The sequence below is a fragment of the Episyrphus balteatus genome, chromosome 2 (assembly GCF_945859705.1).
Source record: "Episyrphus balteatus chromosome 2, idEpiBalt1.1, whole genome shotgun sequence".
NCBI classification, from domain to species: Eukaryota; Metazoa; Arthropoda; class Insecta; order Diptera; family Syrphidae; genus Episyrphus; species Episyrphus balteatus.
The window spans coordinates 113,749,785-113,777,566 of record NC_079135.1 but is presented as its reverse complement, the minus strand read 5'-3'; the positions used below and the strand labels follow the sequence as shown (position 1 = coordinate 113,777,566).

Here is a 27,782-nt window from a genome sequence, read left to right as displayed (position 1 = left end):
CTTCACAGTCTTTTTACTGTAAACTCAGTCGAAAAATTTAAGTTCATACAAAGCAAAGTCAAAAAATATTTTTTAAATAATTTGTTATTGAATTATTGTATTTTTCAAAATTCTTGTGATTATTCTCTTTGAAATAAATTAATTAATTAATTAAAAATTTTGATATTAAAATGGCCACTTCCAACATCAACCGAATTGCTCGTGGTAGCTTTAATTTCAAGGTATATTTTTTTTATATTCTTAATTTGAAATCATAATTTGGTCATATCAATAACACATTTACAGCCGTGGGTTGCAGCAAAAAATACAAGCGAAATTGTCAATAGTTACGTTGAAAAAATATACAAGCAAATTCCGAATGATTTCAAAAATGGTATATATTTGTAAAACAAAAAAATGCATTTGTGTTATTTTATATTTTTAAAAGATTTGATGAAAACTCGAGTTGGTGCTCCAAAAACTGAAAATCGATTTCCCTTTCGCAAGGTTGTTCTAGAAAAATTCACCATACCCATTATAAACAATAAACCTATTTCAAAACTTCGTTCAAATGGATATCGATCTCCAGCAATGACAGCTAGAAACAGTTTTGTTACACCACCAAAGAAGCTTCTCAATAAGACACCGAACTTTAAAATCTATGCTCGATGCAGATACACTTCGAGTGTTGCGAGCTCAAAATCGAGTGTGGTTCGGAGTAAACCAATACCAAATAACGATGAAGAATACCGAAAAAAGATTTATACACCAGCTAAGGGAATGCAGTTTCAGACATTTAGAGGAATTGAAGTCTTGCCAAGTACAAATACAAAATATTATGATAATTCTATTATCTCCAAATACACAGCTCCAATGAGGCTCTTCAATGAAGTGAATACCAAGTCGAAAACTATCGAGGTTTCGAATACAATTTGCAATGATCTGATGTTCATAAATGATGTGTTAAAGAAAAGAATCTGTCTTAGGAAACAAAAGCCTCCAAGTGTAGAACAACTTGAGAAATGTAAACAAGAGCTGTCTTTCAAAGGATGGAACCATCCATCCATAGAAAGTTATAACAAGTTGAAAACTGCACCCGTTCTGAAAATGCCTAGAAAGTATAACGAAAGTAATCTTAAATCAGAGTTTTCATCTTTTGTATTAATGCCTGTGAAACGAAAGTCTCTTAACGAAAAAGTCTTCAACACAGGTACAGCTCTGAGGAAATCAAATATAAAACTACAAACTTCAGGGTCTTATCGTTATAAAGGATATAATGCAATACCGATTCCAGAAACAAAGAAAGAAATCATTCCACATGAACCACTTAGTTCTTACCCTCGCGAAGGAATTAAATTCAAGGGTTCAAAGATTGGTGATCAACTATCAACAAAAAGGTCGGAAATCAAATCTTACAATCCACGAGAAGCACTTGATTTCGTTTGTCTAAGTCGAGCTGAAAAGAGGGAACGAGGAAGAAATCAGAAAAAACTTCAAGGAAATCTCAGATTTTGAAAACAATTTTTTTAAAGCTAAATAAATGTGAATTTGTTTAAATTTTTCAATTCAATCCATAGTTGAAGAACCAAAGTAAATATTTTGGAAAGAGCACCATGTTTCAACTTTATCCGTTAATAACTTCTGAACCAAACCTCATTTTTTTAAAATTTTTTTGTTTTTATTTTTTATTTAAATTAATTTTTGATTTAGTATCTGAAAACTTAAACTTATCTTTCGATATAGAAACATCTCATCCGCAATTTTATGTTTCCTCTTTGATGGGAACATCATCCCAATTTTTGTACAATTCTTCAGTAAATTGACTCCTTGGCAATCCAAGGTCAATTTCTTTTTTCAAAGCATCCAATCGTAAATTATAAATTTCCAATTGTAGTTTATTTTTTTTCAACGTCATCAAGTCTGGATTACTAAGGTCATCTTCATATATTTGTCTTTTTCTTTTATTACATTTTTTCGGATCGGAAATTTGTGGTGGCCTAGAGAAGTTAATTAAAAAAAAAATTATTCTATACTCATGATAAAAAATTCTGAAATATTACCAACCTAAATTCTTCTTGAGAATAGTCGTCCAATTGGCTAGCTGAAGGTGAATTCCCATAAGACGGAAAATAGTATGTTTCATCTTTGATGTCTATTTTATCAACAGGTTGTTCTTCGATAGAAGCATTGTCCAAACCTGTGCAGGCATTTGACGAACTTGGACCAACTTCGGAGGTTTTGGGATTTTCTTTATTTGTCTACGAAATAAAATTACATTTATTAGGTTAAAGTTTATTATTATTTTTTTTTTTTTTTTTTGTTTTGTTTTATTTTATTTTATTTTATTCCATTCCCATAACTCTGAAACACTCGGGCGGAGACCTCTTATGTTTTGAGGATACAAAAATATTTACACATTTCATTGAACACTCAAAATCTGGATTGAACCAGTTTTTTTTGGTCCTTCAGACATTGCATTAATTCTTTCTTCATCAAAGATTTTTTTGGAAGACTTGTAAAGGGCCCAACCCATAGAATCCGTTGCGTCCGTTGCGTCGAAGTTTTAAAATAAAATACACACGTTCTTATGGGAAGCGACCCATAAGCGACGGATCGGACGGAGACGGACTTCCCATAAGAACGTGTGTATTTTATCGAGCTGTCAGTCAAAAACTTCGACCCAACGGACGCAACGGATTCTATGGGTTGGGCCCTTAAGACTCTGCTGGGTCCCCGGCCATAGTGATGTGTTCGGCAACGAAAAAGCGGATGAGCTTGCAAGGGAAGGCTCAGTACTTGATACCTCTCTCATAGACCATAATACACCCACCGAAATAATTATAAAGGCAGGCGATTTTATTCGTTTTTAAACCATATAAAGGATATTTAATTTAAATAAGAAGACAAGTATATACTGGATTGTTTGCCACCCTTTATTTTTATTTAATTCGTTAGACTGAATTTAAACAATTATTTTTTGCGTTTCTGGAGCGAAATAATTATAAAGACACAGCTGATTTTCAGATTAAAAGTGCGGTTAAGCGAGATCAATTGTAACCAAAAGTAAGCAAAACAGTTGGAAAATGAATTTAAACCCATTATGAACATTTTATAAGTAAAATGTTTCGGTTATTTTTAAATAAGGCGTGAAAAACCATTGGAGCAGGCAGAAATGACCAAATTAAGGCTTACCATGAAGAGGGCTTGTCCAACCGCGAAAAATCTGGAGGATTAGAAAGGTCCGATTGTGTAATTGATAATTTAATTTACAAAGTTCTAACAAGTATGGTTACCTAAAACGATCAGGAAGGAAGCCTTTGGTCGGGTGAGAGCCAAAAGTGACAAAAAATGAAGTAATTTTCGTGAGAATTTGACAGCAAGAGAAGTTTTCGAGAAAATAAACTTGGTAGTGGGAGTATGACAAGTGCAGCAAGAAATTAAATCGGACTTAAGCCATTCCTACAAAAGAAAATGTGGAAAACCGGCGCTCTTGCCAAGGCATAAGCTTTCCCGCCTTCGACTCGGTGTAAAGTATAGATTCTGGGATGAAAAATGGAAAAACCGATATGTACACCATCTAGGCTATCCAAATTAAACTCTCTCATTGGTGAACTTAATACAAATTATAAAGATAGACTAAATTTAGAAGCTTTTCTCAAACTTTGGACTTCGAATATCTTTTAAAAAACGGTAAGATACACGAAAAAGTGTATAAATATGTCCTATTTTGTAGAGCGTTCAATTTCCTACAAGAATACATTTATATAGAAAAAAATTTCTAAAAAGTCGATTGATAAAATAATGTTTGTTTTTAATATAAGATTGATGTAAATATGGAAAACGGAAAAGCGGAGGATCTTTCCCTTAATATTAAGAGCTCATATTTCTAGAGGTGTCTAGAAATCGATTTTTCGCAGTATAAAATAAAAAAAAAAGATATTCGATTTTTTTTTTTGACCCACCCTAATACATATGCAAAATTCTTCCATTAAACAAAACATTTTTCATTCATAAATAAAACAAAATTAAAATTCATAGAACAAAATAAAAATTTTATTAAAAACATGCATTTTTATATTTCTTTGGAATAACACGTTTTAACTCAGGAACTTTTTTTTTTACTAATTAAGGCTTGCCTACATTTGTCAACCTTTTAATTATGGATTTAGGTTTCACAAATTCTGAACGAATCACTTCTGACGTTTTTTAAGAAATTCCGTTTTTATTTCAGTTATTGTTTTCAAATTCATAAATTGATATGACTAGATAAAAATTTTCATCGCTTACATTTATTGGCTTGCCACCTCCAGTTTGAATCGTGGACAATTGTTCATCTGCAGCCGCCTTCCTTAATTCTTTTTTATATCCTTGGTAAAATTTTCTGAGTGATTCAATGGTTCTATAGCATGCTGAATCCGATTGGGAATTAAAGTTCGCAGTTATTCGCTCCCAAGCTGCTTCTTTTTCCTTCCATGTATTTCCATCTGTTTTTTTGTTGTCAATGATGTTTTTTTCATGAAAAGCACATTCTAAAATTGTTTGCTTTTCTTTTAAAGAAAAATTAGGATTTCTCACCCTTTTCTTTTCAGCCATAATTAATTTTTAAACACAATTTTTGTTGCTTCTTTTCACAAAACCAAATTTGATTTACGGTTTTTGAAATATAATACATAATTTTACATACATAGTTTGAAGTTTATTTGACATTTGGCATCGAAGCGAAGTTAGATGCGTTTCATTTTATGTGTAACTTATAGCCCAGGCAAATTAGTCAAAATATGGGCATGAAATCGCATTTTTCGCGGGATAATTTTTTTTTCATGGAATGTATTTTAACAATATAAGGGGTATTCACGATCCGATGCAACTGGTCTTGTATCATTGCAAAAGTGCAAAAGTGTAAAATCTTACAACACTACAACAACAAAATATACGGATTAAAATTTTACAAGTCTTGCACTTTTGCTATACCCTAGGCCTATTGCAAAATAAAAATACAATAGAGTAAAATTATTTTTGACAGATGGCAGCTCACCGTCGCGTCGCCCATGATAAACAGTTTGTCTTTTTTATTCTGTTTATTATGGTTGTCGGCTTGTCGGTACTCATGTCCCGTAATTTAGTTTCTTTTGATGTAAAATAATTTGTGAAAATTAATTAACCCGAACAAAACAAAGAATTAAATTATAAAAAATGGAAAAAAAAGAAGAAGCAACAGTGGAGGAACAACCCTGTTAAAAAAAAAACATCATGGATTTCCACAGTACACATAATGAGGTAATATATTCCGAAAAATGTCAAAATTTGTTTGCCAAAAAAAAATGGCACCAATCTGTCAGGCCGGCCTTTAATTTTAATATTTTAATCGCAGTAAACAGGAAATTTGTTTTTGTTTTAATTTATAAAATGTCATTTGAAAAAATTATAAATTGAAAAATAACAAGTTTTCTGCTTGTTTCGTCTCGGAAAATAGTAAATAAATGTTAAAAAATTAGTTGTGTGCGTGGTTTTTCGGTTTTTGTGAGTTTTTCGTCGGTAATTTAAACAATTAAGAATTACGGTAGTTGACATTGGTCGCCAAATTGTCATGTTTTGAAAATTTGGCGACCAATGTCAGTTCGGAATATATTACCTTTTTATGTGCACTGTGATGGATTTCATTCATGCTTCAATATTTACTATAGATAAGAAAAGGGGCGTTCACGATCTATTATAAAAAAATAAAATTTTACATTTTTACTAGGCCTGTTGCACCAGATCGTGAATACCCCTATAGATTTCTAAACTTATTTTGTTTTTGTTTTAAAATAAATTGTGGAATTAAATACACATTTCGAAAAAAAAAACAAGGAAAATATAAAAAAAAGTTATTTTTAATTTAAGCCTGGTACGCAGATCGGGAAAAAACAAATTTTATCTCTACAATTCTAAACTCTACAAAACATTTTTTTAATCCTGCGCAAAATTTTGATGTTGGAGAAATTACCTAGGGTAAACTGCCCAATCATTGGCACCTTAAGCGAATATCGCACCAACTTTAGTTCGCAGTTTTTTCCTTATAGCATAAAGGCTTGGCCACACCGGAGGGTACGCGGTAGCGGTACGGGTAGCGGCAACGATATTTGTATTAAAAAAATTCCACATCCGAACGTTGATGTGTCAGTTTGGAATTTTTTCCATACAAATACCCGTACCGTAACCTGTACCTCTACCGCGTACCCTCCGGTGTGGCCAAGCCTTAAAACTATTATTAATACTTTTTTTTTTGTAATTATCAATATATCTCGTTTGCTAAGAATATGCCAAAAAAGGCGGGAAGAGTGAATTTAAAAATAAAATTAAAATAGTAGCTGTAAATTGTTTTTAAACTCAAGGTGCCAATCACATGGGGAGTGGCAACAATGGGGCAGTTTACCCTAATGGCGTTTTTAAGGCTTGGCCACATTGGAGGGTATGCGGTAGCGGTACGGGTAGCGGTGAGGGTACTTGTATGAAAAAAATTCCAAACTGACACATCAACGTTCAGGTGTGGAATTTTTTTAGTACAAATATCGTTACCGCTATACCGCATACCCTCCGGTGTGGCCAAGCCTTTAAGGCTTGGCCACACCGGAGGGTATGCGGTAGCGGTACGGGTAGCGGTAACGATATTTGTATGAAAAAAATTCCACATCTGAACCTTGATATGTCAGTTTGGAATTTTTTTCATACAAGTACCGTTACCTCTACCCGTACCGCTACCGCATACCCTCCAGTGTGGCCAAGCCTTTAATTGGCAATCCGGAATTGTTCTTCGATTCGGAATCCCAATTGAACAGTTTTTTTTTATCCCGAAGAATCTGAAGTTTGGTGTGAATGTATTGCTTGAGTTTAACATGTTTCACATATGTGTATTCGCGCCAAATTTCATTTGTATTTGTGCTGCAAACATTTTGTACTGCTGACATTTAAATCTATGAATGTTTTTTTATTCTTTCAAATTAAATTCATTTTTATTTTTGAGTTGTATTTGCTTCGTCTTCACTTTCCAAGTATTTTATTAAAGAGTCCACCTTAATTTTGTTTGATTTTTTTTCCTTGTCACAATTTGTGCCGGCAGAATAATGCTTCGAACATTATTTGTCCGCGCAAAATTAAGTGGAGACTTTTTCTTTACAGCGGCTCCAAATATTTAAATTTTGCGCGTGAACTGCGCACTACTTGGAAAAATATTCAAGACAAAATTTGTCCCGAGAAAAAATTTGTATGAGAAATAAAATTTTTCCCGATCTGCGTACTAGGCTTAAAAGTCAATTTGTTGGGATGATTGGACGTCGGAAGCAGCCGCCATCTTTGAAAAGAGGTTGGTACCGTTTTTATTTAATAACTTCATTTTTACTCATTTTAAGGCTTGGCCACACCGGAGGGTATGCGGTAGAGGTACGGGTAGCGGTAACGATATTTGTATGAAAAAAATTCCACATCTGAACGTTGATATGTCAATTTGGAATTTTTTTCATACAAGTACCGTTACCTCTACCCGTACCGCTACCGCATACCCTCCGGTGTGGCCAAGCCTTTAACTAAAAATGTCCTAAAACAGATTTATTCACTATAAAATTATCTAAAAAATGATATACGAACGAATTCCGTGAGTTATTGAGTTAAAACTCAATTTTATAGTTGGTCAAAATCCAAGTTTGTTTCGCGATGTGAGGGCAAAATGACATATTTTTTTAATATCTGACTAACTTTTGATTTGTTTTGGTGATTTTTCAAGAATGAATTTTTTCAACTTACTGTTTTTGGGGTCAGTAAACCTAAAAATTATATTCATTTATTTCTAGGAGCTCTATTTATTGAAAAATTTTAATTTTCCACATTTTGGTGATGATTTCGTACTAATTTTAAAGTTATGATTTTTTTTAACTGTCTGTTAACATTTTCCTAATGCATTCTAAGGGTTCTCTAAACCTAAAAATTACACTGATTCCTTTCTAAGAGTTCTAATTACATACAAATTTTAGATATTTTCATTTTTCACATTTTGAGCCTAGTTTCATTCTATTTTTTTTTTTTAAATTTTTATCACAAGCATTTTTATAGTCTTGCTTGAAAAATTTATTTCGAAAATAATGTATTTCGGTTCAGTAAGTAAAATAAAAATACAAAAACAATCAAAATTTAATTGATACAAATTTGAAATCAAACTTTAACTTGGTACACTTTAACATCTCAGCACTTTTTGTGCCAGCATAATTTCAAGACAAGAGAAGAAGAAAATGGGCGGTAACCACGCCCCCTGATTTGACAACCTCAAATTTTTTCGTCTACATACATCACGAGACCTATCACCGTGCCAAATAACATGTTTCTACGATAGCGGGAAGTTCTTCATAATTTTGATGATCTGTCAGTAAGTCAGTGAAGCAGTTACGGTTTTCGCGATATTATTTGAAGCCCTATCTCAGAAACTAAAAAAATGGTCTGAGTTGTTTCGTGTAAATAAAAGTGTAGTGCCAAAGTTGCTAAAGAATTTGACTGAGCACTATCGTACCTTTTGAGGTTGCTAATGAAAATCTACCGCGGATCCAGTAACTCCCCGGGAGTGAAATCCTGCGAATTCACTAATGGGCATGTTTTTTTTTTTTGTTGGTATTTTCCGATTAAAAGTTATTTTTCATAGAACCATGCTGTCAAGCATGCCAGCCAATGTAAATCATCAAATGGGTTAACTATTGTGCTTTCACCATAATTTTCTAATCACCTGAACTACAGTCACTGACGAACTTTGTTGGTCTAATAAGAAATATGACATTTCTCAGCTGACTTCAACAAACTTCCTCAAAAATTCCTCAACCCTCTGAGTTCGATATTTGTGTATTTTTGTTTTTTTTAAATTCTTTTCTTTTCTTTCAACAAAGAAAAAGTAAATTAATAACAAAAAATATCCAAAATACCATTTATAGTTATAAATCAATAGAAATAATACAAAGCATTTTTTAAGAATTACAAAAACACGAATTCCTCCAGTTTTGTGCTGGTCACATACAAAAAAAAAGCAATAATAAAGTCATTCCAGCAATTAAGCTAAGTTGATGTACAAAATACAAAAATAGAACAATCAATTATTTTTTTAATTAAATTGCGTGATCGTAATTAGCAAGCTACTAACAACTACTAAATAGCCCACACACCGAAGAAAAGGGGGGAACAAACTATAATAAATTATATGACCTATTTATGTGACGCAGTAGCGGTAAATTTAAAAAAAGAAAAAAAAAACTCAAATAATAGCCATTCGATATTGTTGTCTGCTTGACTAGTAGATAGAACGACAGACAAACAAGACAAGACAACACCAAAGCACAGCAACCATGGACACAAAAATCGATAATGCTTTGATACAAAAGAAAATTTTACATCCTGGCAAGCAATACGTTCAACTTCGTCCTGGCACAAGGGTAAGTAGATAGATAGTGTGTAGGCGATTATAGAATTTATATAAATTTCTTTTTTTTTATTCTTAAATATGATTATGCATCTACTTGACTTTTTTTTTACCTAATTCAAGGTGAAATTCCATTTTCAAACACGAAAAAGTGATGGAACTCTGCTCGATGATAGTCGCAAAATGGCTAAACCAATGGAACTGGTGCTGGGCAAAAAGTTCAAATTGGAAGTGTGGGAGGTCATTGTGCAGAAAATGGCACTAAATGAAGTTGCTAAATTTACTGTTGACAAATCTGTAAGTCTAAGCTGGGTCCCCAACTAGTTTGATCAAAACCCGGTCCACATACGTTCCAAATCAACATAATGAATAGTTTAACCTTTTCAGACTTGGTCAGTTTATGTGTAGGCTCAGATATGCTCTGTTTGTAGTGTTGCCATTCGTCCGGGTTTTCCCCGGACATGTACTCTTTTTTGACTGTGTTGGAGCGTCCGGGATAGTTCCTATTAATTGTCCGGTATTGTATTCTCTTCAATAAAGTATCTGACTACTTGTTTGCTACTCTTAATTCATTGCTTTTTTTAAAAATTAATCGAGTTCATTTTTTATTGTTTTCGATTGGCCTTCCGGAAGCTTCCGGAATCATTCAGAAACTTTCTGAAAGTGTTTTATTCACAAAAATATGACAGAAAGAACGCTTCTTAGAAGAAATACTCTTCTCGATTTTAAAAATCAGAATTCACTCAAGAAGCATTAATACATGAATATTCAAAAATCAAAATAATCACTCAATCAATTTTTGTTTTTATTTTTTTAAATACATAATTGTTTTCCGAAATAAATTTTTTAATTATTTTCAAACTTAAAGGCTTGGCCACACCGGAGGGTATGCGGTAGCGGTACGGGTAGAGGTAACGGTACTTGTATGAAAAAAATTCCAAACTGACATATCAACGTTCAGATGTGGAATTTTTTTCATATAAATATCGTTACCGCTACCCGTACCTCTACCGCATACCCTCCGGTGTGGCCAAGCCTTAAGGCTTGGCCACACCGGAGGGTATGCGGTATAGCGGTAACGATATTTGTACTAAAAAAATTCCACACCTGAACGTTGATGTGTCAGTTTTGAATTTTTTTCATACAAGTACCCTCACCGCTACCCGTACCGCTACCGCATACCCTCCAGTGTGGCCAAGCCTTTACTCTTCTTACTCTAACTTCCCCATTAATTTCTTGAACATTACCATTTTTGAACAATTTAAAAGACTTCGTTTGAAAGAAAAATAAATTAATATAATTTTTGACATTTGAAATTTCATAGAAAAACACAAACAAAAAAAAACAGAATTGACCTGCTCCATTCCATTTCAGAAAGAGTGATTCCTCATGTGAAACCAATCGATAACGACATTATTTTGCTTTATTAGGTCTGTTCCAGACTTTTTGTGCACTAAATTAGGTCTGTCAAATTAATGAGAGTTGGGAGAGAATTCTCTCAGTAGGAAATAAAACTACAAAAGACTGCCAAAGAATCTGGAACGAGTTGAACACCATTATACAAAACAATTTCATTTTTTATGCTTTATTCGATAAACATTAATACTTTTTAAATGCAAAAAAACATGTAAACGCGATTCAATTTAAAAATCACTACAATTTGATTTGTTTTCTCCTTTTATTTATTGGTTTGGCATACCCCAAATTTTCATTTGACAGAACTCATATTTCTGCCGGAAGAAATTCTTGGGACTAAATTTGTCAAGGTAAATTTTTTTACTCTCTTGTGAGAGCTCTCTTTTACACAATTTTTGTAGTTGGGAACAGACTCGGTACCAAAAATAACCAAATATTACTAAATTCAGTTTTAGACGTAGTGTGGAACGGACCTATTATATTCTCAATTCCTTTTATTTTCTGTTCCAAGAATCAAAACTCAAAAATTAGCATAAATGAGTAATTCTCTGATCAATACAAAATTTTAAATTTTTATAAAAGTTAACATTTAGTTAAAAATTACAGAATTTCCGAGGTTCTTCCGAATTTTGCATGTACATTACATATCTTCACTTTAGATAGACAAAATTAACACCGACAGAAAACGATTGTAATTTGTAATGGTTCTTCAATCTGTATTCTATAGAATATGCTATAGGTCATTTCAAATCAAAAGTCCTGACTCTGAGTTTATTTTCTCCTTTCCAATAAAATTGAGAACAAATAAACAAAAACCTCAATTTTATTGGCTCATTGCGACAAATCAACTCAAAAATACCAACAAATCATGCTTGTTTGAATGAAAGAAATGCTAGAGAAAAAAAATAAGCAAACGAAAAATCTGAATTTGTTTATTAATGATTTCTATGGTGACGACTCCAAAATAATTGAAAAATAAAAATAAGATAAATTTACTGCCCAATTATACAAATGAAAAGATGTGAATAGAATTTTAAGTTATGAATTGCTGGACATTTCTGGTCCATCTTCACCTAGTCCGGATCAATTAATTAAAATAGGGATAACAAGAACTGTTCTTCATTATTTTATGGTAATTTTAGAAAAAGTTCAGCTGCCTCATAAATGCTTCCTTCCAGTAAGCGAATGAGTTTTTTTTATTTTTGCTCAATTTTCCATGGGACTTTTGATTTGAAACGACCTATAACATTTTTTTAGCGAGAAAATTTACTTCTACAATTGTATAAATAAGTACTATTAAAATGTTATTGCTAGTACAATAGTGTTTTTTTTTCTCTTGCAGGGTATTCAGGTTTTTTATATTTTTTGTGAAAAAATGGTTCGAGAACAAAGGGTTAAAAATGTAATTTTTACCTAAATTTTGATAAGATTGTTTAGCTTTTTTTTTAGTTAAACCATGCATTCGTTGTCCTAGTTTTGTACTCCTTTTTTTTTTTGTCCTTATTTGCCCGGTAAAGTCCGGGATTTCGATTACTGGTACGTGGATTTGGAACATTTGTTGAACATGTTGATCCCTAATGTGGGCCCAGCTCAAAGATTTCTCAAGTTCATTCTTATTTATTTAAAAAAATTGTTTCATCCCAATTTAGTTAGTGTCTCAGTATCCATTTATCTCAAAGACTCTTCGCGATGTTGGCAAGAAACAAGAAGAGCGACGACACTGCTGTGGCATGACATTACAAAACGAGGGAATTGGTTATAAGGATCTGGATGATCTTTTTACAAATCCCTCGGATCTGGAATTCATAATTGAGTTGTTCTCAATTGAAATGCCAGAGGACTATGAAAAGGAACGTTGGCAAATGTCCGATGATGAAAAAATGCAAGCGACACATGACCTTCGGGAGAAGGGCAATCAATTCTATAAGGAAAAGAATTACCCTAAAGCCGAGGAATGCTATTCACAAGCAATTGGTATTCTTGAACAGCTTATGCTCAAGTAAGGAACTGAATATGATTTTTCTTCGATTTAACACAAACATTTTTTTCAGAGAAAAACCACACGATACAGAATGGTATGAATTAGCCGCTCTTAAAGTGCCTCTGCTCCTCAACTATGCACAATGTCGTTTGCTAGCTGAGGATTTCTATGCAGTGATACATCACTGCACCGAAGTTTTAACCCTCGATCCACATAATGTTAAGGCATTCTTTAGACGTGGCAAGGCACACATCGGTGCGTGGAATGTGGAAGAAGCTAAAAAAGATTTCAACAAGTGTATTGAATTGGATCCATCTTTGCGTGGTGCAGCGGCTAAAGAGTTAAAAGCACTTGAAGAAGCACAGCGAAAGATGGACACAGAACAAAGAGTTATTATGCAGAAATTATTTTAGATAATTAAGAGTTCTTTATTTATTATACCTAATACCTACATATTGTAAAGCTGTGATGAATTGTTATTAAAAGAGTGTTCCTCTTCCTATATTTACGCACATCCATTTGAATCATAAAAACAAATTGTGATTCAATTCATTATAATTGTGTGTGTGTGTGAGTTTAAACATTATTTCTTTTTTCATTTATTTTTTCAATCCTGTTAATTGATTAGTACTCATTTTGATTAAAAAAGAATTATAGTAAGATTTTTTTTTCTCTTCTTGGATTATAAATTAAAATTTATTATAAAAAAAAAAAATGTTATTCCTGAATCCTAAGTCACAGTAATCGTACAAAAACAAAAATAAAAACTGTCCCCCAGGATGTTTATAGGAAAACAAAAAATTAAACAATAAAGTAAATTTCTTTTATGGATAGGAATGGAAGTCACAATAAGCCCAGCTGGGACAGCCTATTAGCACTAGAATAAGCCGTTTGGTTGGATACCGTAGTTCCAATGGAAATTGTCGGTTTCTATTTGAAAAAGGTAAAGCCACTCACTTCGTTGTAACTTTAAAAGATTCAGATACATCTATGGTGATGGAGTGCAACAGATTTTCGTGATCTTTTAAATAATAGTACAAATAAATTGATTTTTAATTGAAGCTGAGATTGAATTTCATTGAAGCTGGGTCACATATCTGTATTCAAAACCCATTCAATATACTCACATGAAATTTTATATGGGTTGCCCTAAGACCACAAGTAGTTCCGAAAATATAAGTGCAAAGGATCATGGAGTTATCGAAGAGTTCCCAATCGAAGTTGGTTTGCACCAGCGAAGTTTCTATAGTCCTTTCTTGTTTTCACTTTTTGACTTTCTTCTTGATGACAAAGGATTTAAAAGTGATTCAGTTTATCATTGTACGACATCTAGAATGAAGATCTTACACGATTTCCATTGCTCTACAGTCTACAGAATGGATCCCCCAAAGACGTAATATCAATGCTTTCCATGTTGTGATCCACCCAAGCATAATTTGAATGAAACAGCTCTTCCCAAACACAAAAAGTTAGAATATTTTGATGCTGTGAGCGTAGGGTGAGTCAGAAGTGGAAAGAAATCGCAGCCATCTTCTGTAACCGAAAAATACTCTCTAAGCTAAAAGGATAGCTTTGCAACGCAGTTGATCATCCAAGCATGGAATCGGCTAAAGAGATAGTTCACTGGGTTTATTTTACTATCAAATATTATTTGCTCTCTGTAAGAGCCCAACCCAAATAAATGTTCACCCGACAGAAAGTCTGTGGTGTACATAGCCATCACTCGCACTAGTGTAATTTTATGCTTCACCTAAAAATCTCCACGTCGCGTCGTGGAGCTCGAATTCGACCATAGACACTTTCGCGCAATAGTTCAGGACACTAAACACTTTTGCACTTTATTCAAAACCCAGGATGTGTTGGGGCCAAACGGATTCGGATTCAGCGCATCTAAATACATTAATCTAGGTTTAATTCGTTAAAAGCAACAATTTTGTCTTTTTTCAATCTCGAGACGCATGTAACGTATGTAACGTACTGTTACATACTGTTTTAAAAATATTTTTTATGGTTTTCGAATTCTATAATAATAATTTTCTTTATAAAATTTTCGTTTTTATAGGATGTAGTTAGTTTGTTCAAAGGCTTATTTATACACAGATCAAGCTTTTATCAAGAATAGACAAGTCGTCGCCGTAAAGCAAAATTGTTCTAAGTCACAAAAAGCTAATTTTACAGGGGACGATTTTTAAGTTTCAAATTGGTTTAAAGCGACAATTTTCTGCTCGTTTGCCATTCAAGTTGTTTTTTATAAAGTTTGTTCTTTTCTCTTGAATAAAATATACAAGTTTACCTCATTATTAGGCGCATACTATTTTTAAATATTTTTTTAAAATAAAAACCCAAAACTGGACATAGAACAATTCCTATACAACTACGTTTTTTTCTTGAATAAAAAGTGGACTTAGAACAAAAAATGATGGGACTTAAAACAATCAAGAATACTCGAGCGCATTTTCAAAAGGCTACTTCCCTGTTTTTATTGTTAAATTTTTCTGCTTGAAGGATAACAAAAATCGATTACGTGGTACTGTGTATATCTATTTGTGATTGAAATATCTTCAATAAAATTTAAAACAAAAGTTACGTACCTCACTCGTTGATGGGCAATAGCAATCACACAAAAAATTCATTGCATCGAAATAAAATAGTGGACTCGGTTCAGATTCACCCCTCTTAATTAATGCCGACATCCTTTTTAGTTCCCTTCTGTAATTGGTTCGTAGAGCATTAATTTTTTGTGATAATTCTTTTTTTGTTGCTTCTGGATATTTTTCATTATATTTTTTAAGTAGTGTTTCGTATTGTTCATTTTTTAGATTACGATTGCTGTAATCTCTTGATTTTACATTCCATAAAGCTGGTAGAGAACGATAAACTTGAATAAATTCTAATATAAAATTCTTATCCATTTTGTAATAACAAAAATTGACTGTGTTCTCTTTGCTGTCAACACGAACTTATGATTGATCAAGCATTAAAAGTAATGTCTACACATTTAGCTTGACAAACATGGTTGTGCGCTGTGCTTCCAATTATATGCGTTCACTTTTATACTCTTTGACATTTTCCGTCATCAAGCATGCTTGACAAGCAAAACAGAAAACATCAACACCTCTTTTGAGTAACCATCTTCAAGCAGACAGAAATATAACGTATACTCATGGGTGGCTTTTTCACTGACGACACCCCGATTGCATACTAGATAAGATTTTGACTTAAAGGAAATAAATAATTTGTATTTATTTTCTCAACCATAGCAATATAAGTTCAAAATCTATGAAAAGATGTGTGGGTCTCGACTTGAAAATCGTTGGTTTTCTTCAGAATTTGCAGTTTGAAAATGTACACCTAAATAATAATTTTTATTATATTTGTAAACCAACATAGAACTTTTGCCCTGAAATAGTGATTTTAGTTTAACTATCCAGCTCCCTTCTCATAAACTGATTGAACACAACTAAAAATCTTATCAGAAGAAAACAAAATTAAATAAAACTTGGCAGCTGATGAAAACAATAACAACGCAGTGGATGAGAATCCGATGTTATATTTCTTTTTATTTCCTCATAGTTTACAGTTAGTCATTGCAGAAATATTGAGTTATCGAAGTGATTTGCAACGGTAAAGTTAAGACTATACTTCACAGGATCATTTCTGTAGTAAGTCTTCTTTTACTTTTGAAGAAATTCTAAGTAATCCCAACCTGCGATGAAGAGGTATATCGTTTTGTCTTGTAGCGTGAGGTTTGACTGTTGACCAGCAACTTGTTTGCATTGGTTAGCATGTCGTCGATGATCGCTCGGTAATAATGGGCAAAACGACTTCTGAGTGGTTTCTTTTTAATAAATATTCACATTTTTAATTATCTTAAGCTCTATATTTTTTTACGATGACGCTACGAGTTAAAAAAAAGTACAATTTCATTCATTGTAAATTGTGTTTTGTTATGTTCAAACCGTCAGTAGTTCTTATTATAAATTATAAAATGATTATGAACTATGAATATGACTCGTGGTGGTTTTTTGGTTAGAATTATTAAATTATTCTTGAAATTTGTTGTTATTAGGAGGAATGTATGTAAATCATTTTCATTTTTAAAGAAAAATATTGAGGTCGTAAGATTGGCCCTACAGATGGTGTTTATGTTAGATTTGATGGAAAAACAACTATGACAAAAACTTTTTTTAAAGATAGAAAGTAAAAAGGAATCAACAAATTCGATACGTTTAGTAGTCTAGAGATAATTGATAGACAAAATATTTAGAAAGTACAAAAGTATTACCTGTGTTTTATTATTCTCGTGATTCAGATCAGACCATTATATTTGTTAGCGTTAATATAACAAAGCGAGGTCCTGCTTTTTTTGTAAACCAAATAAAAACAATGATCTGATTTTGTTTTCTTACAAATACACATAATACTAGGAAGGTTTTATTTGAACAAACTAGAAGCTGTTTCATAGAAAAATCATGCTAGTTGGTTAATGAATTGTGGTGGTTTTTTGGTTAGAATTATTAAATTATTCTTGAAATTTGTTGTTATTAGGAGGAATGTATGTAAATCATTTTCATTTTTAAAGAAAAATATTGAGGTCGTAAGATTGGCCCTACAGATGGTGTTTATGTTAGATTTGATGGAAAAACAACTATGACAAAAACTTTTTTTAAAGATAGAAAGTAAAAAGGAATCAACAAATTCGATACGTTTAGTAGTCTAGAGATAATTGATAGACAAAATATTTAGAAAGTACAAAAGTATTACCTGTGTTTTATTATTCTCGTGATTCAGATCAGACCATTATATTTGTTAGCGTTAATATAACAAAGCGAGGTCCTGCTTTTTTTGTAAACCAAATAAAAACAATGATCTGATTTTGTTTTCTTACAAATACACATAATACTAGGAAGGTTTTATTTGAACAAACTAGAAGCTGTGGCATAGAAAAATCATGCTAGTTGGTTAATGAATTGTTAATAGGTAGGTACACCTACAAATTGTCTGTTTGTTATTTGAATTCACTTGTAAATTAAAATAAAGTTTTAAGTATTGTTCCATAATAGTGGATTGATAGGTAAACTAAACGGAACAAAAACGAAAAAATATTTTTCAATCTATGCTAAGTCTCTATTGTAGTTGATGTTAATGCATTGAATAAACAAACCTTATAACATTTTTTTTACTTGATATATCTAAGGACACCTTGCAAACTAAATCTTAAGCATTCAAAATAATGATTAAAACATTAAAAAGATTTTCTTACAATTTGTTTATCTTTAATTTGTAAACCTATACAAATGTTTGTGTTACAATCGTTCATAAATGATTTCATAAACTAGGTATTTTAGAAAGTTAATAAACGTTTACCACTTTATTGCTTCATAAAAGTAAAATTAAAAATGGTAATTTGAGAAAGGACTGAGGCTTTTTGTTTAATTAATACCTACTAATAATGACTTACTAAATTTTGTTGAGACTCAATTAGCAATAATACCAAGTGTGCCTTTTTTCTGAAGAAAGGTTGAATTAGAGAAGAAACGTCCACAGGAAAATCGACACATGTCCACTTTAAGTCTAAAATAAACTATTGATGAGGTCTTGCAGCAGGTATTTTCCGACTATCTGATGAAATTTAAGTATTGCTTCAAAACAAACAAATGATATGCCTTTAGTACCTACTTAGTTTGATGGAGATCAAAATTTTAAATTCCGTTTTTCTTGGAATGAGTTGGAATGAACTTGTGCTGTTTTCCCCTCAATTCTTCATTTGCTTACAAATACGCCAAAATTGCATTTAAAACCCATCCATTGTCAATTTCGACGCTATCTAAATTGCTAGTAAGAAAGACTGGAGTTTATCCTATTCAAATAGCATTAGATAAACCCCAGTCTAAGATAAACTGAGGTGTAAACACGACTATGAATATGCCCCACTGAGTTCAAGCTGTATTCAAGTAGACAATTCTTTTGACCACCTCTAAGTTGACCATTTCGACCGTAACGTTCTGACAATGTCTATGATGCATGGAGAAAGATTCTAGTTTACGTTATGTCAGTTGTTCTTAGATATATTAAGAATAATTTTCGACCAAAAACAGTGGCTTGACATCAGGAGTTGATTATGTATAAAAATCATTTAAAATCTGCAATCTTATTCAATGTATGTAGATATGCTTTTTAAAGGCACTTGAAATACAAAAACAGGTACAAGAATACATAGATCCTAGACGATACTAACTGTTTTGAAATATTGATATCCTTTATAGCGAGGCGCACTGATAGCAGATGTATTTAATAAGTACAGAAAAATCGATCTTTCGTTCTGTTTGTAAGCGAGATACCCTAATTCCTAATCAAGGGCTTATGGTTAAGAAACTATTTTATCAACTACATATTTAGCAATAAGCAGTACAGAATCTTGTATTAAATACAATTTGAATTTAGGTAGCTATGTATGTGTTTGCATGCACTTACCTGAAAATTTTTTACAATTATAATTTATAAAGCCCAATAAAAACACAATCTTTAATTTCATTTTTATTCCGCTGATTGGATGTAAAAATTACAGGGTAAGGCATTTATATCACAAATTTATAAAGCAATTCATAAAATAACAATTCAATATGAATTTATTTGTGCAAAAGTATACAAATTTAACAAAATAAAACAATCCACAAGATACAAACAAGGAACAGGAAGGAAGATATAAAAATAAAAAACCAAAGAACCGTTTATTTTGTGAATGTTGAGTGATGCCAAAATAATTTTTTTTTTTTGAAGTACTAAAAACGATATTAATCCATGTTTACACTACGCTTATTTATGTCGTAAGCACACTTATGTAGATGGATAGTTAGGGTTAAAGCCTATTACGCTGCTCGCGCTAAATTTTAGCTCCCATACAAATTATCGAAAAATTTTATCTCAGCTAAAATGGATCCCATACAAATTATCGATAACTTGTATGAGAATTTTATATCAGCTAAAATTTAGCGCGAGCAGCGTACCAGGCTTAACACTAAACGATTTTTCCAGGAAGATTTTTAGAATTGTCAACAGAAATACCCAACTAGCACAACAGCTTCTATAATTTGAGATCTCACCGTTACTACTTTTTATACAGCTTGTATTGAGCTTGCTTCAGAATTTAATTGCTTGTTTAACAACTTCTAATAAGTTGTTTAAATACTGTTAAGGAAACTTAAACGAAAAAAGCTTGTTTTCGGAGCTCAATGAATTTTTATAGAAGTTTTAAAGAAATTATCAAGTTTAGTATTTGATTTTGCTTTTTATATTGAATAATCTAGCTGAGACACTTTTCGGTTTTGACAATGAATAATTTAGCTCGGACATTTTTTGTTTTGACATTTCTGCTATTTTAACTGATTAAGTTTTTGACTTCATTAATGAATATACTGGTGGTGGCGGACTGCCACCAAGCAGATCCGAAGATCGATTCCTGGGTGTGGTAAAAAAATTATATAATTTTAAAATTATTATTAATGGATAGACTAAAAATTAATGGAATAATATATATAATTTCAAATAAAAAGATAAAATTCATGATTTAAAATCAAATAAAAACCAGTTAAAAAAGAATTCTTTTTTGTTTTTGTAGTTGTTTTTTTTTTTTTTTAATTTCGATAAGATATGTATTAAAGAACTATACAAGCTGTTCCGAAGCTATCTGTCAAATCTCAAAGCTTCGGTAGAGCTTCGGTAAAGCTATGTTTAAACTTCTTATAGAGGATCAAACTTGTATAACGTTCTCCTTTTTCCATGCCCAACAACCTGGGATTTTTCTTTTCGCATCAGAAGCGTACTAGGCTTTAGTTCAACAAAAAGCGAATGAAGAATACAAACATCTTATTAGAAAAATTATTGGGTATTGATATTTCTGTTGACAATTGGAAAAATCTTCCTGGAAAAATCGTTTAGTGTTAACCCTAACTATCCATCTACATAAGTGTGCCTACGACATAAATAAGCGTAGTGTAAACATGGATTAATATCGTTTTTAGTACTTCAAAAAAAAAAATAATTTTGGCATCACTCAACATTCACAAAATAAACGGTTCTTTGGTTTTTTATTTTTCTATCTTCCTTCCTTGTTTGTATTTGTATCTTGTGGATTGTTTTATTTTGTTAAATTTGTATACTTTTGCACAAATAAATTCATATTGAATTGTTATTTTATGAATTGCTTTATAAATTTGTGATATAAATGCCTTACCCTGTAATTTTTACATCCAATCAGCGGAATAAAAATGAAATTAAAGATTGTGTTTTTTTGGGCTTTATAAATTATAATTGTAAAAAATTTTCAGGTAAGTGCATGCAAACACATACATAGCTACCTAAATTCAAATTGTATTTAATACAAGATTCTGTACTGCTTATTGCTAAATAGTTGATAAAATAGTTTCTTAACCATAAGCCCTTGATTAGGAATTAGGGTATCTCGCTTACAAACAGAACGACAGATCGATTTTTCTGTATACTTATTAAATACATCTGCTATCAGTGCGCCTCGCTATAAAGGATATCAATATTTCAAAACAGTTAGTATCGTCTAGGATCTATTGTGACTTGGGAAATAGCTTTCCACGCCATCTACCACTTCTACCGACAACCCGAAAATGATATAGATTTTTTTTCGATTTGCAGTTCAATGTAGTTTCCATAAGAAAAAAACAAAAAAGACCTCGAAATACATTTATTTTACGAATTAATTTTATATGAACGAGTATCAATTTTATGATTGTAAAATGATAATAATATGCGTTTATATCTAAGTCAGGTTTAAAATATATCAAAAAGAATAATAATTCCTATTAAATTTGTCTCCAAAAACGGAAGCAAATCACAGGAAAACAACAACAAATACTACAAAAAATATAGAAACTATTTTGGTTTAATTTTCTTTCAAAATTGTTGAAAATAAAAAAAAAATGCTTACCTACTATTATTTGTGAAAAAGCAAAACAAATAAAAGAATAATTTAATAATTTCTATATTTTTTATAGTATTTTTTGTTGTTTTCAGGCGATTCACTTGCACTTTTTAAATACAAATTTCACAGGTATTAATATACTTTTTGATATATTTTAAACCTGATTTAGTTATAAACACATATTATTATCATTTTACAATCATAACATTGATACTCGTACATATAAAATTAATTCGTAAAATAAATGTTTTTCGAGGACTTTTTTTTATTTTTTTCTTATGGAAATTACATTGAGCGGCAAATCGGAAAATAATCTATATAACTTTCGGGTTTTCGTCGCTATCCACCAGGTGCCGTGATGCCAAGTGTCAATTACCCCGTTTGTATGGCGATTTGAATCCGAATTGAATCAGGATTTAGGTCTATATATACCTGAATCGAATTGAATCCGGATTTGTCGATCCGATCCGACTCGGGGAGCTGAATCGAATCGAAAATATGCATATATACCTAACGAATTGAATACTCGAGATATAATTTATGATGGAAATTGTGTGTGACTGTCTTTTTATTTGCAAATTCACTGTATGTATGTCTAATGATATCTAGTTTTACTTGCACTTTGTTTTTGGTTAGATTTTTCTATTTTACTGCAAATATATTAAAAAGAAAAATTGAGTTTTCGATTCTATTTCAATTCGATTCCTCGATCTGGTACTTCCATATACCTGGATCGGAATTTTGATTCAGTTTCAATTCGATCTTTAAATCGGTCATACAAACGGGGTATATGTATTCTTGTACCTGTTTTTGTATTTCAAGTGCCTTTAAAAAGCATATCTACATACATTGAATAAGATTGCAGATTTTAAATGATTTTTATACATAATCAACTCCTGATGTCAAGCCACTGTTTTTGGTCGAAAATTATTCTTAATATATCTAAGAACAACTGACATAACGTAAACTAGAATCTTTCTCCATGCATCATAGACATTGTCAGAACGTTACGGTCGAAATGGTCAACTTAGAGGTGGTCAAAAGGATTGTCTACTTGAATACAGCTTGAACTCAGTGGGGCATATTCATAGTCGTTTTTACACCTCAGTTTATCTTAGACTGGGGTTTATCTAATGCTATTTGAATGGGATAAACTCCAGTCTTTCTTACTAGCAATTTAGATAGCGTCGAAATTGACAATGGATGGGTTTTAAATGCAATTTTGGCGTATTTGTAAGCAAATGAAGAATTGAGGGGAAAACAGCACAAGTTCATTCCAACTCATTCCAAGAAAAACGGAATTTAAAATTTTGATCTCCATCAAACTTAGTAGGTACTAAAGGCATATCATTTGTTTGTTTTGAAGCAATACTTAAATTTCATCAGATAGTCGGAAAATACCTGCTGCAAGACCTCATCAATAGTTTATTTTTGACTTAAAGTGGACATGTGTCGATTTTCCTGTGGACTTTTCTTCTCTAATTCAACCTTTCTTCAGAAAAAAGGCACACTTGGTATTATTGCTAATTGAGTCTCAACAAAATTTAGTAAGTCATTATTAGTAGGTATTAATTAGACAAAAAGCCTCAGTCCTTTCTCAAATTACCATTTTTAATTTTACTTTTATGAAGCAATAAAGTGGTAAACGTTTATTAACTAACTTGGTACTTTACATTAACTTCGTCTAAGGAAAAAAGTTTGAGAAAATTAACATCCTTTCTAAAATACCTAGTTTATGAAATCATTTATGAACGATTGTAACACAAACATTTGTATAGGTTTACAAATTAAAGATAAACAAATTGTAAGAAAATCTTTTTAATGTTTTAATCATTATTTTGAATGCTTAAGATTTAGTTTGCAAGGTGTCCTTAGATATATCAAGTAAAAAAAATGTTATAAGGTTTGTTTATTCAATGCATTAACATCAACTACAATAGAGACTTAGCATAGATTGAAAAATATTTTTTCGTTTTTGTTCCGTTCAGTTTACCTATCAATCCACTATTATGGAACAATACTTAAAACTTAATTTTAATTTACAAGTGAATTCAAATAACAAACAGACAATTTGTAGGTGTACCTACCTATTAACAATTCATTAACCAAATAGCATGATTTTTCTATGCCACAGCTTCTAGTTTGTTCAAATAAAACCTTCCTAGTATTATGTGTATTTGTAAGAAAACAAAATCAGATCATTGTTTTTATTTGGTTTACAAAAAAAGCAGGACCTCGCTTTGTTATAACGCTAACAAATATAATGGTCTGATCTGAATCACGAGAATAATAAAACACAGGTAATACTTTTGTACTTTCTAAATATTTTGTCTATCAATTATCTCTAGACTACTAAACGTATCGAATTTGTTGATTCCTTTTTACTTCCTATCATTAAAAAAAGTTTTTGTCATAGTTGTTTTTCCATCAAATCTAACATAAACACCATCTGTAGGGCCAATCTTACGACCTCAATATTTTTCTTTAAAAATGAAAATGATTTACATACATTCCTCCTAATAACAACAAATTTCAAGAATAATTTAATAATTCTAACCAAAAAACCACCACGAGTCATATTCATAGTTCATAATCATTTTATAATTTATAATAAGAACTACTGAGACTGACGGTTTGAACATAACAAAACACAATTTACAATGAATGAAATTGTATTTTTTTTAACTCGTAGCGTCATCGTAAAAAATAATACATTAGAACTTAAGATAATTAAAAATGTGAATGTTTATTAAAAAGAAACCACTCAGAAGTCGTTTTGCCCATTATTACCGAGCGATCATCGACGACATGCTAACCAATGCAAACAAGTTGCTGGTCAACAGTCAAACCTCACGCTACAAGACAAAACGATATACCTCTTCATCGCAGGTTGGGATTACTTAGAATTTCTTCAAAAGTAAAAGAAGACTTACTACAGAAATGATCCTGTGAAGTATAGTCTTAACTTTACCGTTGCAAATCACTTCGATAACTCAATATTTCTGCAATGACTAACTGTAAACTATGAGGAAATAAAAAGAAATACAACATTGGATTCTCATCCACTATGTTGTTATTGTTTTCTATTTTCATTTATCAGCTGCGAATAATTTTGTTTACTTCTGATAAGATTTATAGGTGTGTTCAATGAGAAACAAGTTTATTAGAAGGGAACAAGGTACTTGAACAAACGTCAATATTCCAACGACAGGTAAAAGTTATTTGCTTATACATATTCAATTAGATGAAATTTTTTGAAAATGCAAGTTTAAACAAAATTTCTGTCGAAAACACAAAACATGATCAAAGTAAAAAAGAATATATATATCGGAGCCTAAAACTTTTGACTCGAACGACGAAATGTTGCTCTCTGCGAGAACATTTTTTCACCAATAAATTTTCCCAGCAAGTTTTGTATGACAACACGAGTTACAAAGCTTGATCGAATAAAAAGCAATTCAAAAACCGAGGAAAGCCAGAACTATAATTGGCGGATGGAGTCGGATGCTAATGTCAATTGTTGTTGTTTTCCATAAGTTTTCATCCGTCGAGTGCGGTTGCGAGCGCACTAGTCGGATGAAAACTTATGGAAAACAACAACAATTGACAGTAGCTTCCGACTCCATCCGCCAATTATATTTCTGGCTGAAGCTTCAACGTAAAAAATACCGTCTCAAACAAAATACATACAAAGAAGGAACTCTGAGAATACTATCCCGAAGAAAAGGCAGACCGAAAAACCAAAATTTTCGTATTAAATGATTTCAGATAGAATCAAAAAAAATCATCATTTGCTCCTTAGTTCTGAGCAGAAGGTAAACACTAAACAACAACCTCATTGAACAACGCTACTGTCAACGAATAAACACATGGAAGACATGTCAAAACAAATGTACTAATTGAAATTCCCACTATCAAATTTTTGTGGTATTTTCATACTTTGCCACCTTCATTTTTGATTTATTTAGTGTTTTTTAACTCTTTGATTTTGTCAAGATATACAAAAAAACTTTAATCGCAATTATTGATTTAGTTCTTGTTGTTAAAAAAGCAGATTTCTGGGGACATACAAAATGGCATTCGAAAAGAAACCATGAAAAACGACAAAAAACCCACCTAATCTTCTGTTAAACCAATTTCATGTTAAAAATACGAGTGCATTCTTTGCATAAATAAAATAAGTAAATCATAAATCATGTACTCACATCACTCGTATTGTACTTCCTCTTTCTCATTTTTATGTAGTCATCGAGGAATGCTAATTTGTCATACCAGTACACTGTTATTGGATGATATATTTCATCTGTTATAGATTCATTAGCCAGCATTTCCAGTCTCTGCTTTTCTCGACAGTACTGGCTACGTAGGTAGTTGATTTTAACCTATAGACATGACATGAATTTGTATTTAAGTTTCAGTTCGAAAACTTTTGTTTGAAAAAAAAAATACCTTCACATCATGAACGGTTATATTTGGATAATAAACTTTGAGTTTCTTACAAATAGTTGAAAGTGCACCGTGTCTGGCTTTTTTGTTATGGTACCATGTGTGTCTCGAATTATACAGACACTCGATTTTACCCCATTCTTCAACTAATGTAAGAACAGCTTCTCGTCCCCAATCAATCTGAGGAAAATAAAATAAAATCTAATATTTTTATTATTTTTACTAAAATTTTTATTTAACCTTTTGAGAAGGATTTTCCGGTTGTCTGGTATCAGACATATCGAAAAAAAACACAAATTTGTTAACAACCACAAACACTTAAATGTGTTATCTGTTATCGAATGTAGAATGAAACTTATTGTAAGATATGAACACACATGTCAAATGCTGTGTGATGGGTTGCCATTTTGTGTGTAGTGTAGTTATAAATTGCACCAGTGCTCGAAGATGTTATTTTGAAGAGAATCACGCCAGGAAATTAAGAAAAATCACATTTTTTTAAATAAAAATAATCGAATGGCCGATTTCATAAACATTTCAATTTTTTAAATGACGTTTTTTGTATGGAACAAACGTCATTTTAGCATGTAAAAGCCTGGGATGGAATCGACTAAGGTCATATTATTGATAGTTGACAGTCATATTGCACAATTTTTTGTTGTTTAAAAAAAAAAAAAAAATGTGATTGTCAACTATCAATTATCAAATTTGTTGATTCGGGCCCTGATAAATATTTAAGAGGGCTATGAAATTAGCCATAATTTAAATATTTGCATCTATTTTAATTATAGAAGTACATAGATAAGCCTAATTTAACAAGTTTGCTGTCTTAGTTGTCCCCTAGGTCTTCAAACCCGGATGTCCAGTTTTGGGTTTGGTTGAATAAGGTTTCCGTTTAGCCACGGCCGCGGTAGCATGTTGACTGGGTGTCGCGACATGTCGCCTTAAAGCAAGGCTAGGTTGATCAACAAGTTCCAAAACGACATAATAATAAATCAAACCTTTTAAAACTAGCTCAATTGATGTTAAGGATCAAATAATGTCCTATATGCATCACTTACAAGTTACAAAAATGTTTAAAAGGTTAAATGATTAGTCTTCAGTATGTGGATTTGAAACGTATGTTGAACGTGTTGATCAATCTAGTGGACCAACTTAAAAGTTATCTGCTGAAGAAAAGTCCGATGCGCATCCTCATTATTTTTCTCGAATATTTGTAGTTCCTTCATGACTGTCTTGGAGATGGTGCACCATACTGAAAATCTGTATACAATGAATAGTCGCAGAAGCTGCTTGTAGATCAAAAGTTTCGTTGGTTGACTTAGCCCTTTTCTTCTTTGTATCACGGGGTGAAGGCTTTAAAAGCCAAACGAGAGTGATTGTTGAATCTTAAGTTGCTGGGAATCTATAAGCGTGGGAATATGTATTTTGACCAAATGAGCATTTCTCGATTCGACGAGAGTAAACTGTAACAAAAAAAATCAAAACAAAAATGACTTCGAGGAGCCAGGAGTTCAAAATAAAAAAAAAGTAAGCAGATGAACAATTCGCAATAATACAATTTTTGATTTTTACCG

General features: G+C 31.7%; 3 protein-coding genes and 2 non-coding genes across 10 annotated transcripts; 3 read left to right on the top strand and 2 right to left on the bottom strand.

The window, feature by feature from the left end:
- Nucleotides 1–51: 51 nt before the first annotated feature.
- LOC129911140 (uncharacterized) lies at nucleotides 52–1,536 on the top strand. Of its 2 annotated transcripts, XM_055988825.1 has the most exons (4): nucleotides 52–221; nucleotides 286–373; nucleotides 428–1,108; nucleotides 1,190–1,536. In XM_055988825.1, the coding sequence occupies exons 1-4, from the start codon at nucleotides 171–173 to the stop codon at nucleotides 1,492–1,494; spliced, it is 1,125 nt and encodes a 374-aa protein (XP_055844800.1). In that variant the 5' UTR covers nucleotides 52–170; the 3' UTR covers nucleotides 1,495–1,536. The 2 variants fall into 2 exon arrangements, with proteins under 2 accessions (XP_055844800.1, XP_055844799.1); XM_055988824.1 differs by having other exon boundaries at nucleotides 54–221; nucleotides 428–1,536.
- LOC129911143 (myb/SANT-like DNA-binding domain-containing protein 4) lies at nucleotides 492–26,571 on the bottom strand. Of its 4 annotated transcripts, XM_055988828.1 has the most exons (5): nucleotides 26,446–26,571; nucleotides 26,209–26,385; nucleotides 25,965–26,141; nucleotides 2,044–2,237; nucleotides 492–1,976 (listed from the first exon to the last, which is right to left on the bottom strand). In XM_055988828.1, the coding sequence occupies exons 1-5, from the start codon at nucleotides 26,482–26,484 to the stop codon at nucleotides 1,742–1,744; spliced, it is 822 nt and encodes a 273-aa protein (XP_055844803.1). In that variant the 5' UTR covers nucleotides 26,485–26,571; the 3' UTR covers nucleotides 492–1,741. The 4 variants fall into 4 exon arrangements, with proteins under 4 accessions (XP_055844803.1, XP_055844805.1, XP_055844806.1 ...); XM_055988830.1 differs by lacking the exons at nucleotides 25,965–26,141; nucleotides 26,209–26,385; nucleotides 26,446–26,571 and adding exons at nucleotides 15,398–15,666; nucleotides 19,281–19,478; XM_055988831.1 differs by lacking the exons at nucleotides 25,965–26,141; nucleotides 26,209–26,385; nucleotides 26,446–26,571 and adding an exon at nucleotides 15,398–15,787.
- Nucleotides 8,864–13,314, top strand: LOC129911142 (AH receptor-interacting protein). 2 transcript variants are annotated; one of them, XM_055988826.1, is made up of 5 exons: nucleotides 8,864–9,217; nucleotides 9,288–9,422; nucleotides 9,533–9,706; nucleotides 12,475–12,824; nucleotides 12,877–13,314. In XM_055988826.1, the coding sequence occupies exons 1-5, from the start codon at nucleotides 9,191–9,193 to the stop codon at nucleotides 13,217–13,219; spliced, it is 1,029 nt and encodes a 342-aa protein (XP_055844801.1). In that variant the 5' UTR covers nucleotides 8,864–9,190; the 3' UTR covers nucleotides 13,220–13,314. The 2 variants fall into 2 exon arrangements, with proteins under 2 accessions (XP_055844801.1, XP_055844802.1); XM_055988827.1 differs by having other exon boundaries at nucleotides 8,865–9,422.
- LOC129912827 (small nucleolar RNA U3) lies at nucleotides 16,439–16,642 on the top strand. Its single transcript, XR_008771924.1, has one exon. It is a non-coding gene; the product is annotated as a small nucleolar RNA U3 (small nucleolar RNA).
- LOC129912826 (small nucleolar RNA U3) lies at nucleotides 24,519–24,722 on the bottom strand. Its single transcript, XR_008771923.1, has one exon. It is a non-coding gene; the product is annotated as a small nucleolar RNA U3 (small nucleolar RNA).
- Nucleotides 26,572–27,782: the final 1,211 nt, after the last annotated feature.